Source organism: Lipophrys pholis, assembly GCF_963383615.2.
Source record: "Lipophrys pholis genome assembly, chromosome: 23".
NCBI classification, from domain to species: domain Eukaryota; kingdom Metazoa; phylum Chordata; class Actinopteri; order Blenniiformes; family Blenniidae; genus Lipophrys; species Lipophrys pholis.
Window position 1 is genome coordinate 9,574,189 of NC_137645.1, and position 21,314 is coordinate 9,595,502.

The 21,314-nt window shown below is 46.8% G+C and overlaps 1 protein-coding gene across 1 annotated transcript in view; it reads right to left on the reverse strand.

Annotated features, from left to right (window-relative positions):
- Window positions 1-1,380: 1,380 nt before the first annotated feature.
- zranb3 (zinc finger, RAN-binding domain containing 3) overlaps window positions 1,381-21,314 on the reverse strand; it is an 82,439-nt gene continuing 62,505 nt past the window's right edge. The window contains exons 17-22 of the mRNA XM_080492748.1: window positions 20,904-21,046; window positions 12,737-12,847; window positions 7,606-7,740; window positions 6,856-7,048; window positions 2,386-2,517; window positions 1,381-1,885 (exon numbers count right to left, since the gene is read on the reverse strand). Coding sequence (XP_080348874.1) covers window positions 1,787-1,885; window positions 2,386-2,517; window positions 6,856-7,048; window positions 7,606-7,740; window positions 12,737-12,847; window positions 20,904-21,046 — 813 coding nt within the window. The 3' untranslated portion in view covers window positions 1,381-1,786. The remainder of the gene's footprint in view (window positions 1,886-2,385; window positions 2,518-6,855; window positions 7,049-7,605; window positions 7,741-12,736; window positions 12,848-20,903; window positions 21,047-21,314) is intronic.

Here is a 21,314-nt window from a genome sequence, read left to right on the forward strand (position 1 = left end):
AACGATGTCGTCATGGAAACGTCTGTTGTTGTGGAAATGGGGGGAAATGCAACTTTTAGAAAATGCCCCGGCTCTGTCTTTGTGTCAACAGGGAAAATGAAACTTTTTAGAAACAATGACGCTGTCGTCATGGAAACGGGGGGAAAACTCAACTTTTTAGAAACGCTGACGCTGTCGCCATGGAAACAGGGAAAACGCAACTTTTTGGAAACACTGAATCTGTTGTCGTGGACACGGGGGGGCGCAACTTTTTCGAACTACTGCCTCTGTCGTCATGGAAACGGGAAAAAAAAATGCAACTATTAAACGGATGTTGTTGTCGACGCAGAGATTTCTGAAGTACTCCTATCTCGATTATGACGGAACGTCTAACGTCAGCCCTTAAAGCGCCGGCATGCAAATCAGCGTTGGGTAGTTACTTAACGACGCCCCCCCCACCCCGGCCCCGGACCCCACAAAGTGATAAAAACCAGGCCCGCACACACTCGCACACCTTTTGGGTGTAATAAAGCGGCAGATCAGAGTCATCGGCCGCTGACAGGCACTGACACCGGGAGCTGCTGTTGTTGGACGGCTGCCTGGGAGATGTTCATTACTCACAGAGCTTGTCGGTTTGGACAGGAGAGGAACAGCGGCCTTATTAAGTGGAGACCTGGAGCGGCCGTAGGGGAACACACACACACACACACACACACACACACACACACACACACACACACACACACACACACACACACACACACACACACACACACACACACACACACACACACACACACACACACACACACACACACCTGCAACCCACATGGGCCACCGACAAAGTTTCCAAGCGCGACGATTGGCCGGGCGAAGTTGGGGACTGCCAGAAGAAACTTTTTTATTTTTTTGGGGGTGGGGGGGGGGGGGGGGGGTGTAGAATCTGCTGACTACCGGAGTTTTGACGCGTGCGCAAAAAACCCCCCCAAAAAAGCGGTGACATGACGACACCTCCGCCACGTCGACGGCGCGGAGGAGAGGCTGTGCAGGAATGCCTGGCGTTCGCCGGCCGCTATTGATTGGGGCCTTTTCTTGATGTCTGTCTGGCTCATTGTATAACTCACACGGGAGCAGATTCGATATTCCCGACATGGCTGAACCCGGAGCCTTGTTTCCATAGTAACGCCGCTCTCCCGTCTCTCTAAACATAGCCCTCCTGACTGACTTTAGCGCCGCTCAGATCATCAAGCGCCGCTGAAGAGGAGGTGGATGCGTGGACAATAATGTTCCTGACTCCGGGCGATGAAAAGCTTCTTTTTTTTTTTTTTTTTTTTTTGTGCCAGTTGTCGGAACAACCGACTCGTATTTCCAGTCCTGGGCGAAGGTAGAACAACAGCGAAAACCGAAAGAATTAGTTTTTATTTCACCGCAAGACGAATTACAACGTTAAAAAAGAAAAACAAAAGAAACGAGGACACCTGGATACAGCCGGAGAGTATTTAATCACGTCATCTCTCACCCCTGCTACTTTTTCCGCATAGTTTGCAAAAAAAAAAAAAAAAAAGAAAATCTGAAAATAGCAGCATCTCTCTAAACAAGCTGCTCCATTTCAGCCTCGGGCAGAAAAAAAAAGGGGGGGGGGGGGATCATAAATCAAAACTTGGGTACGCTTCTTGACGTTTCGGGAACAAGGGAGGACCTGGCTGAATTAGCATTTTCACAGCGGGACGCCTCTTATATAATTGAGAATGAGAGAAAAAAAAACAAACCTAAATGTCTCAAAAAGTCAGAACCGCTCCGGAACGCTTCATTTTCGGACGAAGAACTTGCTGATGTCCGACGCGACCTTGGAAGCCGCCGCGCTCCTCCTCACGCGGCTGCGCTCTTTGGCTTGATGCGCCGTCCTCTGCAGATTTAAAAAAAAACAAACCCCCCCAAAAAAATAAATAAAACAACAGTCGCGGGACACAATCGGGCGTCTCTAGATCGAAAGGTGTGTGAGGAGCGGCGTCGGTTTCCCTCCGTTTGGCTTCACGGTGTGTTTTATTTCTTTAGAGTTGTGTGTTATGAAATATTGACAGAGGGGGGACGAGCGCTCCCAGGACAGACCCGACAAACGCCATAGATCAACGTGTCACGCGGGCGCATCATGTGACGCGATTACGCCGTTTGAGCAATGTGTTTGACCAACGTATCGCATTACCGCCGCGGCAGTGTGTGTGTGTGTGTGCGCGTGTGTGCGCGTGTGTGTGTGTGTGTGTGTGTGTGGAGAGGTCCGTCCACCTTAAATGTTAGACAAATTGCTTTTGCGCCCTCTGTGGTTTGTTGTGTGTGCAGCGGTGCGAGGAGCGTGTGTGTGTGTGTGTGTGTGTGTGTGTGTGTGTGTGTGTGTGCGTGCGCTCTCACGGCTCTGTGGCAGACGGTGCAGAGCGTCTGCAGGTTGTCCAGCGAGCACTGCCCCCCCCCGCTGTACACCGGCCGGATGTGGTCCACCTGCCAGAAGTCGCCTTCCACCGGAGCGCGGATCATCTCGTTCAGCTGCGACACACACACACACACACACACACACACACACACACACACACACACACACACACACACACACACACAGTTAGATTACCCTCCGGTATGCTCCCTCATAACGCTCCAAATTGCCAAAAACAAGCCGCCCTCCCAAACCATCCATCTACGCTGGAGTTAATTTTTTTTTTTGGGGGGGGGGGGGGATGATGTGATGTCTTTAGTAAACGCTCGCTCGCGCACAAACGCCGCCGATATTAAACAAATCTCCGCGGCCGATGAAGCCGGCGTCACGCAGCAAAAAGAAACTTAATGAAAAGGAGCTGCGGGGGAAAGAAGCGGCCTCTAATGAAGGTCTGATCTACCGTGACCTTTGACCCCCCCCCAGCTCAGGTACGCTTCTGGCCTTGTATTTACAGGGTTTCACGGCCACAAATTAGTATTCTGTGGCCATGAAATACTCATTTGTGGCGTTTAAATACTGACTTGAGACCATGAAATACTCATTTGTTGCCTTCGAAATCTTAATTTACGGCCATAAAACATGAAATTGTAGCCATGCAATACAGATTTGGACCACAGAATATACATTTTTGGCCGCGAAATACTAATTTGTTGCCGGGAAATATCAATTTGCCGCCACAAAACATTCATTTATAGCCTTGAAATACTAATTTGGGCCACAAAACATTTATTTGTTGCCACAAAATATAAATTTGTTGCTTCAAAATATTAATGTGAGGCCATCAAATATACATTTGTGGCCACAAAATAAAAAATTTTGGCAAAACAATACTATTTTCAGCCCACGAATATTCATTTTTGGCCAAAAAAATACAAATTTGGGCCACAAAATATTAATTTGATCGGCATAAAATCTGATTTTGTAGCCACAAAATACTGATCTGGACCACAGAATATACATTTTTGGCCACGACATACTAATTTGTTGCCTTGAAATCTGAATTTGTTGCCACAAAATATTAATGCGAGGCCATCAAATATACATTTGTGGCCACAAAATACACATTTTTGGCAGAAGAATACTATTTTCAGGCCACGAAATAGGAATTTTGGGCCCAAAAAATACCAATTTGGTCCACAAAATATTAATTTGTGGGCATAAAATACAAAATCTATGCCAAGAAATATTGATTTGTTGCCACAAAACACTAATTTGGAGCCACGAAAAATACACATTTGTGGCCCTGAGCAATCAAATAGAAAAGTCAAGCTAAGTCGGGGTGGATAAAGCAGCCCCCAGACCCCCTCCTGCATGAAAGACAGTTAAAGTGACGCTCGACTTTAAGATTAAAAACGACTTCACAGATTTTTCCCCCGGTTTGAGGACGGTCGTCTTCTGAGTCGGAGGAAGAGTTTTTGCGTCTCCGATCCGTTTGATGAAACTCATTAAAACTCGCTCGCTCCCGTAAATAGCCACCGAGAAACTCATGAGACGGGACCGAACCGCGGCTTTGGGGGAATGGGATTCCCCGAAGCCGCCACTCGTCCACCACCGATTCTCCCAGGGTGCACCGCTGCCTTTTTGCAAAATCTGAACGGAAATGAGAAAAAAAAAAAAAGCGAGAGAGAAAGAGAGAGAGAGAGAGAGAGAGAGAGAGAGAGAGAGATGATTGAGAGAATTAGAAACAGACGAAGGGAAGAGGAAAAAAAAAAAAAAAAGGAAAAATCTATCTTCCTGCTTTGAGAGCCACTCTGCAGACGTTAAGGCAGCGAGCTGGAATTGATCCCAACAGATTTCAAGAACACACACACACACACACACACACACACACACACACACACACACACACACACACACACACACACACACACACACACACACACACACACACACACACACGGTCAATTGAGCCCACATTTCTGCTCCCAAAAAAAAATACAACACCTTTTCCTGCACCGCAGCTCACAGGCACCTAAATACCAACACACACACCCTTAGGTACACACACACACACACACACACGCACGCACACACACACAGACAGAAGAACCCCGGGTATGAACCAAAGAATGAGCCGATAATCTGGAGGCTTCTCCGTGGCTGCGCTGCCTTATCGTGTGGCTGAGTTTGTTTCCTCTAAAGCTCGGCGCATCGATCGGCGCTGATGCTGCTGCCGCCGCCGGCGCTGCTGGGAGGAGGGTTATGTGTGTGTGTATGTAAGGAGGAGGGGGGGGGGGGGGGGGGGGGGGGGGGCGCTTTGCAGGATAACAGCCAACCAAATCAAACAGGCTTACTGGTCGAGGCCGGGCGCTGGGAGAGGAGAGAGGGGAAAATCAATGGGCCCAGCAATCCTTTTACTGGGAGCTGGTGGCCCCGAGTCGTAGGGAAGATCTGCCTGTGTGTGTGTGTGTGTGTGTGTGTGTGTGTGTGTGTGTGTGTGTGTGTGTGTGTGTGTGTGTGTGTGTGTGTGTGTGTGTGTGTGTGTGTGTGTGTGTGTGTGTGTGTGTGTGTGTGTGTGTGTGTGTGTGTGTGTGTGTGTGTGTGTGTGTGTGTGTGTGTGTGTGTGTGTGTGTGTGTGTGTGTGTGTGGGATGGAGAGTACAAGGGTGCTTTTTTTTTCTTCTTTTTTTTGCACTTCGCGCAAACACCCGGATAAAACAACAAGCCTTTCACATCTGGAGACCGGCGCCTGCCAACGTGTCCTCACGTCTGCAATTTAAAAAAATAAAAATAATCATAATGTTTACAATTTATTTTTCTCTGTCGTTTGCATACAATCCACGACTTTATGGATTAATTTGAGCGTCTTTGCACACTGTTTCAGCCGAATAAAGTGAACTTTGCACCTCGTTTCTAACACACTTGTGAAATCTTTCGAAATCTGTTCCCTGATTTGCAACAGTTTGTTGCAGAATTGATCATTTTTAAATTCCGTGTGGCTTTTTTTTTTTCTCCACCTGGTCTTCCTACATAGATCTTTTTTTTTTTTGGGTTGTGATGTCGCTCAATTTTACTAAAGTTGTGCCAATTTGTGAATTTGAAGCTTTGTTGCCTCATTTCACGTCACAAATACGGTCACGTTATGGATTAAGTAGCTCTTTTTATCATCTATTATGGTCACGTTTTGATTATTTGTACACCTTTATTGTCACATTTTGGTTGAATTACCGGACTTATATCATTTGACGTTGCACATATTGGAACATTTTAGTTATTTTGTGCAGCTTTATGGCCATTTATGATCATATTCTAGTGCAGAATCCTCTTTTATATCATTTTATGTCGCATATCGTCACATTTAGTTTTATATACCGTTTTTTTTTTAGAAATCATTTTATGTCACATAAACGGTCATTTATTGCTACAAAGATCTTTTTATTATCATTTTTATGAGTCCTTCTCACATATATTGTCACATTTTTGCTATTTTTGTACACCTTTGTGGCCATTTATGACCATATGTCGGGAGAATACCTTTGTTTTTTTTTCACGTCACATTTATGGTCACATTTTGGTTTAATACCTTTTTTTTTTTTTTTTTTTTATTTTAAGACACAAAAATGGTCACATGGCCGAACAAATACCTCTTTTTGTCATTTCTTCTCACATATTGTCATATTCTGGTACAAATACCTCTTTTTTTTATCATTTCTTGTCATATTTTGGTTATTTTGTACACATTTGTGGCACTTTATTGTCATATTTTGGTACAAATACCTCTTTTTTTATCATTTCTGGTCATATTTTGGTTATTTTGTACACATTTGTGGTACTTTATTGTCATATTTTGGTACAAATACCAATTTCTTTATCATTTCTTGTCATATTTAGGTTATTTTGTACACATTTGTGGCACTTTATTGTCATATTTTGGTACAAATACCTCTTTTTTTTATCATTTATTGTCATATTTTGGTACAAATACCTCTTTTTTTTTATAATTTCTTGTCATATTTTGGTACAAATACCTCTTTTTTTATCATTTCTGGTCATATTTTGGTTATTTTGTACACATTTGTGGTACTTTATTGTCATATTTTGGTACAAATACCAATTTCTTTATCATTTCTTGTCATATTTAGGTTATTTTGTACACATTTGTGGCACTTTATTGTCATATTTTGGTACAAATACCTCTTTTTTGATAATTTCTTGTCATATTTTGGTTATTTTGTACACATTTGTGGCATTTTCGTGTCATATTTTGGTACAAATACCTCTTTTTTTGTATCATTTTACATCAAACATAGTCGCATTGTGTTTGTTTATGACTTCATGTGTTTATTTTGCGTGTCAAATCCGATTCTCTGCCTTATCGGGGGCCGTTGTTGCTTTCAAACCATAAAGTTTTATACCAAAAAAAAAAACACCCATTGGGGGACATTTCTCAACCTGTCTGAGTGGCAGCTGGGCCAGCCGGGTGTTCTCCAGCACGTCCTTGCGCTGAGGGGGCGGGGCCTCGCGGACCCTGACGAAGAGGTCGTGCGCGTCGAGGCCGCAGTGCTGACAGACGCCGCACTCCGCCTCCAGCACCCGGGACCGCATGAAGGTCTGGCTGGAGCGCAGCAGGAACTCCTCCTGACACCTACGTCCAGGAGGGGGAGGGGGGGGGAGACGTAGTTAAAAGACCCGAGACGTTTTAAGTGTCATAACATCCGGACGGCGCTGATTGAAAAGAGGCAGATGCGACTCTTGAAAACCTCTCGAGGAAATTGAATTTCTGTCTCCGTTCTAAAGGACGAGGACTTTCGTCTGGGAGTCTTTTCAGACTGACCAACAACGAGAGGCCAGAGGAAACGACTCCATCAAGGACGCCGCACAGTCTGAGAAAAAAACAACACCTTTTTTTTTTTTCTTTTTCTTTATCATGTTCTTAAAAGGAAAGAAACACGGCGAAGACGACAGTCGGCTTTCGCTCGCAGACTTTTAAAGCTCTGGAAATGATTGCATTTTTTTTTTTTTTTTTTTTCCCCGGTGCCAGATGGACGGGCTTTGGCTCGGAGGACAACGAGCGTTCGGGAATCTGAAAGTTATTCTAACCCGCTTCCTCTTTGACTGACGCCTCGCTTGACGCCGCCGACTCCGCCCGTCTGCCGCGGGGACGCTCCACCCCCCCACCCCCACTCCACCCCACCCTCTTACCTGTGAGTGCAGAATCGAGAATCCCAGGCCCCGCCCGAGGTCGGACAGGCCCGCTGGCAGGAGAGACACAGAGGGACGCCCTGACCGTCCACCGCCTGCAGGAAGCCCGACGAGCCACCGGGGGGCGTTTCCTCGCTGCGTGGAGACAAAGACCCAGGAAAAAAAAAAATTGGGGGGGGGGGGTTGAAACTCACTGAAACGTTCCAACTCCGTCTTCGTGGAAATCGCAAGTTTTTGAAAAATGTTCCAAACCGTGGAAATGGCGGAATACCACAACTTTATGAAAACGCTCGAGCTCTATCTCCGTGGGAACGAGGGTAAACGCAACTTTTCAAAAATGCTGGAACGCCATCACGGTGAAAACCCAAACTTTTAAAAAAAAAAGTTCAAACTCTGCTTGCGGGGGAAAAGTGGAAAACGTACTGCTCGTCTCCATGGAAATGGGGGAAAACGCAACTTTCTGAAAACTCTTCAACTCCATGCAAAAAAAAAAAAGCGGCGTTTTGAAAATGCTCCGTCTCAATGGAAACGGGGAAATCGCAACGTTTTGAAAACCCTTCATCTCCATGGAAAATGCCACTTTTCGAAAGTGCGGCAACTACATGGAAAAACCGCAACATTTATGAAAACATTCCAACTCCGTCTCCGTGGAAACAGGGAAAAATGCAACGTTTTCACAAAGTTGCAACTTTCCCGTGTGCGGTCTCATTACAAAAACCAACAACAGCGCCCACTAGTGGCCTTAAAGCATTTACTCGTGCGAACAGACATTCTTTTCGAAAGCGCCAAGACCTTCGACCACTACAGTGGTGACCGCGACGGCTTCTTTAGATCCTGTATGCACGCTGGACACACGATTCAAGCCATACTGTGGATAGACGCGCATGTTACAACTCCAAAAACATGAATTTGAGGTTAAACTACTCAGTTATTTTTTTTTGGGGGGGTTATTTCTAACCAGTCTCGCATCGCCGCCACTGTCTGGTCGTCTTTCCGATCAGTACCCGAGGTTCCGCTTTCCACAGAAAAGCGACGAGATGCCGAAAATCGGAGCCGTTTCCAGTATCACAAGAGGAAAAATGCCGATAACGCGCCTGAAATTCTTTTCAGCTGACGGTGTATGCAATCTATTTTTTATGTCTTTTTTTTTTTTCTTCACTGCCGCTGCAGATTTCCGCGGCTTTTTTTTTATTTTATTTTTTATTTTTCGTGCAGTAAAAACTCTAAGAGGATATCCTTGACCGGTGCGGACGACACCCGCTTGTAAAAGCCGAGTTTTCAACACATCAGCAGAAAAATAAAAAAAAACTAAACAAGCAAACACAATCCTACATAAATATTTCATCCGATGAAAATGGACGGTTGTTTCTGCTCCTGCCGAGTCAGGAGGCATATGGCCGCAGGAAGCCCGTGCGGTTCCGTACAGTACAGTGCGTCAGATCTGCAGAAGTATGCGGGCGCCTGTCCTCCTTGGCAGGGCCCGGCGGAGTCTGGGCGTTCGCCACGGCGTCCCAGCAGGACGCCGGAGCCGCGGCGGAGGGGGACAGATGGACCCAATTTCTCGTTCCCCACGGTTTACAATTCAGAGGGACAGGAACGGGAACAAAGAGCCGGCGAGAGCGAGAGAGAGGGAAATTTTAATCATTGAAATGAAGAAGAGAATCTAAAAAAAGAAAAAAAAAAAAAAAAAAAGGAAAGGAACCCTGCTGCTTGAAAATTGAGAAGATACCCGGGAAAAAAAATCTGAAGTACCAAGAGACGAATGCTGTGCCAGCAAAGTCTAGTGGTTGGAAGAAAAAGAAAAAAAGAGACGGAAATAGAAAAGTGGCGGAAAAAGGTTTGACCCGATCACATCAAAAGAAGCTTTGATTTGTCCACGTTTTAAATTCGCGCGCAAGCGACGTTGGCAGCGCCTTCAGCAAACGGCAGCCGGCTAATGTTTGCCGCCACGATGCTTCCAATACCGGAGAGGAGAAGGGATCTGAGGCGGTTCGAGGGTTTTCATGACCGTAGTGCTCGGGAAGGGGGGGGGGGGGGGGCAGTGAGAATGCAACTTTTCGAAAATGTTCCGACTCCGTCTCCATGGAGACGGGTGGCATCGCAACTTTCCAAAACCGACTTTTCGAAAATGCTCTGCCTCTGTCTCCATGTGAACGGGGGGAAAACGCGACTTTTTGAAAATGCTCTGCCTCTGTCTCCATGTGAACAGAGGGGAAAATGCAACTTTTTGAAAACGCTCTGCCTCTGTCTCCATGTGAACAGAGGGGAAAATGCGACTTTTTGAAAACGCTCTGCCTGTCTCCATGTGAACGGGGGTAAAACGCAACATTTTGAAAATGCTCTGCCTCTGTCTCCATGTGAACAGGGGGGAAAATGCAACTTTTTGAAAACGCTCTGCCTCTGTCTCCATGTGAACGGGGGTAAAACGCAACTTTTTGAAAATGCTCTGCCTCTGTCTCCATGTGAACGGGGGTAAAACGTGACTTTTTGAAAATGCTCTGCCTTTGTCTCCATGTGAACGGGGGTAAAACGCGACTTTTTGAAAATGCTCTGCCTCTGTCTCCATGTGAACGGGGGTAAAACGCGACTTTTTGAAAACGCTCTGCCTCTGTCTCCATGTGAACGGGGGGGGAACGCGACTTTTCAAAAATGCTCCACTTTTGCCTCTACAGAAACAGCGGCGGAAACGCAACTTTGCAAAACCCTAAGCCTCGGTCTCCATGGAGATGCCAGAAAGCGCAACTTTTACAAAAATGCCTCACCTCTATGTTAAACGGGGGGAAAATGCGACTTTTCGAAAATGCTCCCCTTTTGTCTCCGCGGAAACCGGTGGGGAAAACGCAACTTTTTGGGAACTACCCCGACTCCGTGGACATGGGGGTGGAATCACAACTTCTCAAAAAAATGCTCCATTTATGTGAAAACGGGGACATACACAACTTTAAACAATAAAAAAACCCTGCGTGTCTCTGTCTCCATGGAAACGGAGGAAACGCTCTGAATCCATACGACCGGATATGCGAACTCCGCTCTTGCCCAGTGGGGGTGGACCAGTCGGGCTCGCTGCGCTCACCTCCGATCACGTAGCACACGCGAGCCATATCTGTATTCTCAGCTTGACATACGATTCAGGCAGAATGGCGGAATCTGCGTCAACGTGTTATTGGATTGCCGAACAAACGTGATCATTTTACGGCCAGACACTCCCCCCCCCCCATAACTCAGAGACACTCCTGTAATCCCTCACGCAGTACAAATCTCAAACATAAATCCACAACAGCACCTTTAAGGCACTTCACGGACTATTACAGACATTTTTTATACACCAGCGCGCGAGCGTGTGTGTGTGTGTGTGTGTGCGCTGCAGGTTTCCATAGTGATACTGCCTCCCGGGGTGAGCTGGCCGCTGCATCTCACCCAGAAGATTGTATTATGGTCTATATTTACTGTACTAACACACTCAGCAGGGCTCTTGTGCCTCTCCCACAAGGCACATACAGATCTCCATGGAGACAGCTGAGCGGAAAAGAGGAAAATGAAAATACTCTGAATCCCAAAGTGATGAGATGGAACCTTGAGACTGTTTTCACAAAAAACAAATAAATAAAAAAAATAAAGGTGGTCAAAACACTGAAGGATGGCGGAAATATAAAGATGAAATGATAATTATGCAATGAAATGAAGCTGCGATGAGTCTTTGAATGTGGAAGATGGTTTTCACTAGAGATGCACAGATACCGATGTTTCAGATTAACTGGTTTCCTTGTTAACTGGTGGCACACTTCCTATAGCGGCCGTCATTACAGCAGATGTTACAAATCCACGGCTGTCCTGATGAACGGCGTTTGGCCTCATTTACGATAAAGTTTTGAAGCGTCACACCGTCCGTGAGTCTTATTCTCATCGGATATCGCTCAGTTTAACTGCCCCGGCGCATAGCGCCGCGTCACACTATATGCTACATGCTAAAGAGTTTCAGGGCGAGTACCTAAAGCTTAGTACTCGTATCGGTACTCAGTATCGGCAAGCAGCTAAAAGTTAGTACTCGTATCAGCAAGTAGGTAAAGGTTGGTACTCGTATCGGTATTCGGTATGGGCAGACAGCTCAAGGTTAGAACTCGTATCGATACTCGGTATCGCCGAGTACCTTAACCTTAGTACTCGTATCGGTACTCGGTATTGGCAAGTAGCTAAAGCTGAGTGCTCGTATTGGTACTCGGTATTGGCAAGTAGCTAAAGCTGAGTGCTCGTATTGGTACTCGTTATCGGCAAGTAGCTAAAGGTTTGTACTCGTATGGGGAATCGGTATCGGCAAGTAGCTAAAGGTTAGTACTTGTACCGGTACTCTGTATCAGCAAGTAGCTAAAGGTTTGTACTCGTACCGGTACTCGGTATCGGCAAGCAGCTAAAAGTTAGTAATCGTATCGGTACTCAGTATCGCCGAGTAGCTAAACCTTAGTACTCGTATCGGTACTCGGTATTGGCAAGTAGCTAAAGCTGAGTGCTCGTATCGGTACTCGGTATTGGCAAGTAGCTAAAGGTTAGTACTCGTCTTGGTATTCGGTATGGGCAGATAGCTCAAAGTTAGTACTCGTATCGGGACTTGGTATCGGCAAGTAGCTAAAGGTTAGTACTCGTCTCGGTATTCGGTATTGGCAGATAGCTCAAAGTTAGTACTCGTATCGGTACTCGGTATCGCCGAGTAGCTAAACCTTAGTACTCGTATCGGTACTCGGTATTGGCAAGTAGCTAAAGCTGAGTGCTCGTATCGGTACTCGGTATTGGCAAGTAGCTAAAGGTTAGTACTCGTCTTGGTATTCGGTATGGGCAGATAGCTCAAAGTTAGTACTCGTATCGGGACTTGGTATCGGCAAGTAGCTAAAGGTTAGTACTCGTCTCGGTATTCGGTATGGGCAGATAGCTCAAAGTTAGTACTCGTATCGGTACTCGGTATCGCCGAGTAGCTAAACCTTAGTACTCGTATCGGTACTCGGTATCGGCAAGTAGCTAAAGGTTAGTACTCGTCTCGGTACTCGGTATTGGCAAGAAGCTCAAGGTTAAAGCTTGTACTTGTCCTTTAAGAAAGTGGTATCAGTGCATCCTCAGTTTTTGTCCGCCAACATGGACTCACCTTTCTGAAGAGGCGGATGTCTTGGTTTCCCTGGTGACGACCCGGACGGTGCCGCCGTCCTGCCGGGCCCGGCTCAGGGAGGCCTGGGCCACGTCGTCTCGGCTCAGGTACCTGCGAAAACCCGATCACGGAACCAGAGAGACGTAATCGTTAAAACTCGCCCTGAGGTCACTCAGTCATCTTTGCTGTAATCCCGGGACTCAATCTGACACCGAAACTCCAAAGTGTACACCCGACGTCCTCCTCCGGCGCGTCTCCGTCCACCCTGCTGAATCCCATTACCGCTGCTGCGGCAGCAACCTGATCCCCCCACGGGGATCGGCACTCATCTAATCTCATCCGTCTGCTTTTATGGCCCCGGTGAAACCGACGCAAGGCGGAAATTGAACAAAACTCTCCATGCTGGATTAAAACGACCTCCGATGGTCCGAGTCGACATGAAATACAGCCGAACAGGAGGAGGGGTTTAGAGTAATCCCGGGAGAAAAAGTAATGAACGTCCTTCTGACGGCTTTCAGCTGTACGTTTCATTCAGGACGCGACATTCAGGCCGCGGTTACACGACAACGGTTTCAGGTGAAGACGCAGAACGTTCGACAACGGTGCCCGGAGCCAATGAAACCGCAACTTTTTGAAAACGGCTCCCAAAAGGTGGAACTTTTCAAAAAAGACGGTCCGACTCAGTGTGAACAGAGAGAATGCAACTTTTTGGAAATGCGACCCATCCGTCTCCGTCTCCGTGGGAAACAACTTTTTGAAAATCCCCCGACTGCGTCTCTGTGGAAACGGGGACAAAGCAATTCTTTGCAAACGGGTCTCCATGGAAACAGGAGAACACGCAACTTCTTCAAAATCCTCTGACTCTATCCTCGTGGAAACAGGGGAACGTGCAACTTTTTTGGGGAAAATCCCCCGACTGCATCTCTGTGGAAACGGGGATAAAGCGATTTTTTGCAAACGGGCCGACTCTGTCTCCATGGAAACAGGGGAACACGTAACTTTTTCAAAATGCTCTGACTCGTTCTTTGTGGAAACAGGGGAAAATGCAACTTTATGAAAATTCCCCTCCGTGGAATAAGGGGAAGAAGGCAATTTTGTGGAAACGCTCCGACTCTTTCTCTGTGGAAAAGTGGAACTTTTCGAAAAAACACCCCAACTTCGTCTCCGTGAAAACAGGGCGAAAAAGCTCATAAACGCTCTGAGGACAAAGCGGTTTCCGCAGAAACGGGGGGGGGGGGGGGGGATCAACTTTTTGAAAATGCTCCGTCTCCATGGAAACGGGAACACAGCAATTTTTCGTCACGTGCTGCAGCCCTGTCTCCGTGGAAACGCTCAACTTTTCGAAAACGATCTGACTCCCTCTTTGTGGAAACGGGGGGGGGGGGGGGGGGGGGGGAGACGCCACTTTTTACAACTGCTCTCGACACGGGATCAAACATGTTCAAAAACGTGTGGAAAGAAAGAAAGCGTGGCTTTGGATTTCAGTTTCAATCGATTCCGGTGTTGAAGCCAATCGTCGATCGATAATTAAACGGCAGATTTGTTTTGACGGCTCCGTCAATTCCCCCCCCCCCTTTTCTTAGTTTGATGAAAGTTCCAGCGCTGGCGGACAAACGGCGGCCCTGCCACCGCTGAAATAAAAATCAATAGCTGGAACGGGCTCCTGGAGCTATAAGGCATGTAGGGAAATAAATTCACCGCTGCTTAACTAAGAAGAAACATTTACTACACGGGGGAGGGGGGGGGGGGGGAGTAAAGAGACAGGTACATGTTTGGACTCTGGAGCGCTTCACGTCCTCCTGATGACAAAAACATAGACTGAATTCCATATTTCACGTCTTCACGTACAACAAGAAAACAAGTGTCCCGCGTCTCCCTGATTACCATTTCCATGCGTTCGCTCCATCTGGACAGAATCCTGTCGGAGATGGAGAGAAGAGGGAAAAAAGATGGATGACAGGAGGCGGAAGAGTGGAGGAGAGCGAGAGACATCAAAGGGGAGAAGTTTCTCTGGAAGCTGAGGGAGGAGGAGGAGGAGGAGGAGGTGAGGAAGAAGGTAAGTCTCCATCAAACACAAGAGCTGCTTTTTCGCTTCAAACGGTCCCGGAGCTGAGGCGGGATGAAACGAGATACCTCCAAACTAAACTGGAGTCCGGCTGTGCTTCTGGGAGTGTGTGTGTGTGTGTGTGTGTGTGTGTGTGTGTGTTTATGCAGTGGGCACCGTTCCTTCAGTATGAATTACATTTTCTGACACGATCCGAGTGTCCTCTGTCAGACTCGGGGGGTGTGGGGGGGGGGGGGGGGGGGGGGGGGGGTGTCTCCAGGAAACAACCACATGGACATGCATCCCATACATCTGCTTTTATCAACACAACAACAAAAACGACAGCAACAACGGTTTGCGTCACGTTTTTGTGTACGTCTAGCGTGTGCACGCTTGACCTCAACTAATGCCTCCAAATGGAGGAATGTGATCGTGTCTCTCCGGTCCTGCTGAAGCGAAACAGAAGATGGTAAATGGACGTTGATCGATACTTAAAATACTTTGTTTTTGTACTTTGGAGTCATTTAAAATACTGTTTAGGTCGTCTCATGGTTCATTCTGCACCTCTTTGTGGTAATATGTCGTCATTCTCGATGTTTTCATCCCGTTGTCGTTACTTTACAAGTCATGTGGACATTTTGTTGCTGTTTTTGTGTCTTTTAGAGTTCATTTTTCAGCCGTTTCTGGTGTTTTTGTCATTTTGCATGTCTAAACAATTATCAGCATGTGCTTATGGCGATTTTGGATGTCTGAGGACATTTTATCTCCGTTTTTGTGTCTTTTGGAGTTCACGTTTCAGCCGTTTCGGGTCTTTTTGTGCTTCTTTTTGTCCATTTTGTCCATTGTCCAACATGTGCTTTTGGTCATTTGGCATGTTTCAGGAGTTGTTATGTGAGTGTTTTGGGTTATTTTATGCGTCTATGGACATTTATTCTCTTTTTTGAATCCATTTCTCAGCTGTTTCGACTGTTTTTGGTCCTTTCCCATGTCTTAATGGTTCACGTGCATGCGTTGTGGGTCATTTTGGATGTCTGGGGACATTTTATCACAGTTTTTGAGTTCACTTTTCAAGCGTTTCTGATCTTTCTTGTGCTCCTTTTTGGTCATTTTGCCAGCGGTCAAGTGTGTTTTTGTCCATTGTGCATGCTGGTGGGTTGTTATTCAGTGAGCGTTTTGGGTTCTTTTATGCGCGTTTGGACATTTTAACTCATTTTTTGTTTGTGCCTTTTTGAGTTCATTTTTCAGCTGTTTTTGTTTACTTTTGGTCATTCTGCATGTCTTCGGGGTTATTTGGATGCCGATGGACGTCTTCATCTCACCTTAGGCGACGTTTTTGTGCCTTTTGACTTCTGCTGTTCTGGTCTTTCGGCGTTTCTTTTCGGTCGTTTTGCACGTCTAAAGGAATCGTCGACCATGTGCTCTTGGTTGTTTTGCACATTTTTAGGTTGGTTTTTTGCATCCGCGGTCATTGTGTCTGATTTTCTGACGATGTTCCACGTCTTTCTGATCAACTCGCACATTATTTTCTTTATATTGCCTCGTGGTCGAATGCTCTGTTTGGCGATCCTTCAGGTCTCTGTCCTCTTTTCACCTCCTCTTTTTCCTTCATTTTGGAGGATTTGAGACACTTTCAGGTCAGTCGGCAAACTTCGGCTGGTTCGCTTCCGCGCGACTTTTCTGCTGCTCCGGCGTCCGCTGTGCACGTTTAGAAGTGTTGCGGCGGTTCTGCCACGACGCAGCGGTTTCCCCCCGTGATGTGCGCCGGGTTACTCGGCGGCCGTTTGACGCCCAGCGCGCGGCCGGCGCCGGAGGCCGAGCCCCGCTCGGCTGTGTGAAATCAAACTAACAAGCTGCGGCTCGGCTGAAGCCGCTTTGATTGATCGCCGCTCGGCTCCCGCGGCCCCAGCGGGGGAAGGGGAACCCGGCGAGGAAAGAGAAAGAAACATGGAGGTGCACGATGTGTTGAATTTAGACATGTGCTTCATTTACAGGCGTCCGAATCCTGTTCAAACGTCTTTGTGTGCGTTGTTTGTACACGGAGCTGCCTCGGGGGGGGGGGGGGGGGGGGGGGGTGTCTGGAGGAGGTTTGACTAAAATAGCCTTGTTCTTCTCACCGTTTCCACTTGAGACTGCAAATTTCTAAGAGGAAGCCCGAGTTCCAGAAAGAGAGAGATTGAACACGGAGGAGGGTCTCATCAAATTGCTTATTTGGGAATTCTAGTTTTTTCTTTTTTTTTTTTTGCAGCGTAACTCTTTGAGGAGGAAAAAGGTTGGACGTCTTTCGGCATCATTTACACGACAACAAGTGAAAACACATCTTTGAAAGAAAAAAAAACGCAACTTATTGAGAATGGCTCCTAAAGTGGAAGTTTTCACAGACGCGTCGACTCGCAAACGCGACTTTTTGGAAAATGCTCCCTCTCTGTGGAAACAGGAGGGGGTTGCAATTATTTATTTAAATGTTCCGACTCTGTTTTTGTGTAAAATGGGGTAAAAAAAACAACAACTTTTTGACAATGCTCCACTTTCTGTCCACATGGAAACTGGGAAAAATGCAGCTTTTCGAAAAAAACGCTCCGTCTCCGTAGAAACGGGAGAAAATGGAACTTTTTGAAAACGTCTTCCTGAAAACTTGGGTAAAACGCAACTTTTTGATAACAATATGGTTGCGTCCGAATAATCCCTCTCCACTTTTCCTTAAGCCAGGAAGTGTTTAAGTGGCGGCCATGATAAGGAAAGGAGGCTCAATGCTTCCTTTAGAGCCTCCTTTAGCCTAGGAAACACTGATGCTTCCTGTACCGAAAGAGACCGGCTCATGCTGCCCCACAATTCCTTGCGGCGACAACATTTAAAGGGACCCGCTCACCCGAGCGTTCAGGGAAACTCACGACGACTCAATACAGATTATGTTAAGTTGCCAAAGCAATAATCTGCCTTGAACAACTTTAAATAATCTAAAACCCAGATCTTCATCCACGGGGTTAAGGAAAAGTAGATGGGAAAGGAAACTAAACTTTTTGAAAACTCCACGTCTCATTTGTGATATACAAAGGCGGTCGAAAGCCTTTATTACGGCATGTTGGGTCTACAAAACAGTTTTAGTTCCTTTTTTCAAGCCTTTTTAAGGTTAAAATGAAGACTGAAAGCTGAAGCGTCGTCTGCAGATCAGCGTTTGGTGCCACAGCGTCGGTGTGGACAGTTACTTAATCGCTCCTGCACAGGGGGACGCGGCGATATTACTTCACTCGGCTTCACAAAAACTTTTAAGCTCTGTCAGGGAGCGCGGGGGATCGGGCCCGGAGGGCCCGCTCGGAGCGCGCAAGCTAATTTTGTGTTGGATTAAAAGTGCGGGCTCAGATAGCCGTCGCACGTCTCGGGCATGGCACCGTGCGACCGAGCCGGACGCTCGTGCACAAGTGTTTTGCCTCCCGCTGTTCCTGTGACACATCGTTTATTCCTTATCTCTGTGATGAGAAAACGATCGGTCAGGATCTTTTAAAGGAGTCGTCAGCTGGTATTCTCGCGTGTGCAGTCCTGTCTTTAAATGAAGTCGTAAAACTTTATTACGAAATAAATATATTGAATATCAAGCTCATTTGAAGCTTTTTTCATAGCGCAACTTCCTGTCGCGAGAGTACACGACCGATTGTGACGCGTGTTGATTGGCCGCAGGCGCAAGCGTCAATCATGGCGATAGCATAGCGGTGATTTGCTCCCACGAAAAATTCAACAAAACCAAAAAAAAAAAAAAAAACGACGGTGGAGTCGTCTGCAAACGTCCACGCCGCGGAGCACCGCACCCCGGAGATTCGGCTCATTTGTAAGTCACATGGGGGTTTATACTCGTCACGTTTAGCGGTTAGCGGCTAAATCGAACCGCGGTGGGTTTACGATCTCGGGCCTCGTGTGTTTTACGGCAATCAAAGCCTCACGTTTTTGGGGGGCGACGCCCTCGCTCTTTAACTTTCAAACGGCAGATTTTAAGTTTCAATCTGAGGTCCGACACCGACATACATGTTTCATGTTGTTTAAATGTTGAAGCGGATAATCCGGGCCCCGATGCTGAGTCATGTCGAAAAGCACCCGTCAACAATGAAGAAGACTCTTATCGTCAAAAAAAAAAAAAAAAAAAGCCGATTATAACAAGGAACTGCTTATATATAAAGAGAGAACATGTCTTTTTTTTCTTGACTACGGTGATTAAATTTGGCGTATTCGCAGCCAATATTGTGGTAATTTTACAATAAGCTGGATTTTAACTGGATTAAAAAAAACAACCTTTTCAACTCCCGTGGCCCGCATCATCCGGCGCGTTGGAAACCCAATGCGAGGGTGGAGCTGAAAGCCGAGCGGCTCGGTTTGCGGGGAAAGGCGGGCCGCGGTCGTCCCCGCGCCGCGCCACGCCGCGCCACGCCGGGGCCGGAGCTTGATTGGTTCTGATTAGCGAATAAATCAAACGGGTGTCAAATCAAGCCGGGCCAATCGCCTCCTACTCGCACCTTGATTAGGTTCATGCACCCAAAAACGCGGTTTGTGAAACGCTCTCCCTCTTTTCCCTCCGCGCACGCACACACACACACACGCACACGCACACGCACACGCACACACACGCACACGCACACACACACACAGGAGTCTACCCTGTAATTGGCAAACTCTCCCTGCCTCCATCCACGCCAGCTGTAATTAGTGTGCCAGCAACAATGCTTGTTTGTCAAAAAGAGAAAGAAAAAAAAACAACAACAACACGCATGTACACATAAGCAGCGTTCATCCCGTCTTCTCTCGCGCCTCAGCTGACATCCTTTGATACACCCACGCACACACACACACACACACACACACACACACTATTCATCCGTCCGTGACGCCTCAGGCGGTTCGCATTTACAAATCGCCGTGTTTCTCGGGGAAAATCTCGCACGCCGCCGCTCGGTTTTTCTGACATAACGCTGGGAACTAATTTATCTCGCCGTTTCCACCGTCCCGGCGTTTACACCCACCGGCCCGGAGGAGGCGCCAAGTCAGATTATATCTCGCTGATTGGCTGGTGATGGGGGGGTGGGGGGGTGGGGGGCTGATTTGCTCGTTATGGAGGCGTTCCACAGGTGAATGATGAAGACAGAGCGGTTGGCGATCAAAAGAGAACCTCCATCTCCGACAGACGGAACTAATGTCGTAGAAAATGACAAATGCTGCTCGTTCGGGCGCAAACCGCCCGTGTGATTGGTTTAAAACTGACACGTCAAGATAATGTCAGTCCAGAGGCCTCGTGCAAGCCCATTTTAGACGGAATAATGAGCTTTGGAATCAAATATTTGGAAGTCTTTCGACAACAATGTCTCCTGGTGGAAAATATAGTGCACTGCCCCTGCATGTTTAAAACACAAAATGTCTTGAACTTTATTTCTTTCTGAGGTCATTTGGACTCTTTTTCTCAAAGCCTTGAGTCATTGTGACCATTTGGCATCCGTTTGTTTTGTCTTTGTGTTCATTTTTCTGTCTCTTTTTGGACCCCTCAATGTGTATTTGTGGTCATTTTGCGTCTTTTTTTTGGTCCACTTTGTCTTTGTGGTCATTTTTCTGTCTCTTTTTGGACCACTCAATGTGTATTTGTGGTAATCTTGTGTCTTTTTTGTCCACTTTCCTTCTCTTTGTGGTCATTTTTTGTCTCTTTTTGTTTATTTAATGTTTGTTTGTGGTCATTTTATGTCTGTTTGTGGTCATTTTGTGTCTCTTTGTGGTCATTTTGTGTCTCTTTTTGTCCAATTGGTCTCTTTGTGGTCATTTTGTGCCTCTTTCTGTCTATTCAATGTCATTTTGTGATCATTTTATGTCTGTTTGTGATCATTTGGCGCCTTTCAGTTCATTTTGATTCTTTTTACGTCCCCGTAATGTGTCTCTTAGGTCATTTGAGTCACCTTTTTGTCCCTTAAGCTTGTTTTCTTTAGTGCTTTTGCACTCATTTTGCATTTCTCTGTGATCAATGTCGTTCATTTCGTGCTCAAGCATCTATAATCAAATAAACTGATGCCTACATACAGCTGCCGCGCCGTGACTGCAGACGTAGGGATTTCCATCGGTAAGAAGTGCAGATCAAAGTCATATCTCCGGGTGTCTGACCTCTTGGTGCTGGAGTGCGGGCGCTGGGCGGCCGCCAGCTGCTGCAGGCCGAGGGTCGGACTGTGGAAGAGGACGCCGCTGCGTCGCAGTAGCTTCTGCTTCATGGCGGGCAGGCCGCTCCACTCCTGAACGAACCTCAGCACCTGTAACAAAGAGGGAGGAGGGGGGAGAGAGGGAGAGAGAGAGAGAGACGTCTCACTTCATATTCAATCTCCGGCAGAAACCGAAGCCTTCATCTTCACCGCAAATTGATGGGTTTGGACATTGGAATCTCTTTAAAAGCAAAGACATTCTTTCAGTCCTCCAAAATACACTTCATAGCTGAAAACAAACAATTCAAAAAGGGAGACCCGTTTTCCAGGGAGCTGAACAAAAACCCATCAAAGTCGTCTCCATGCTTTCAGCCGAGTC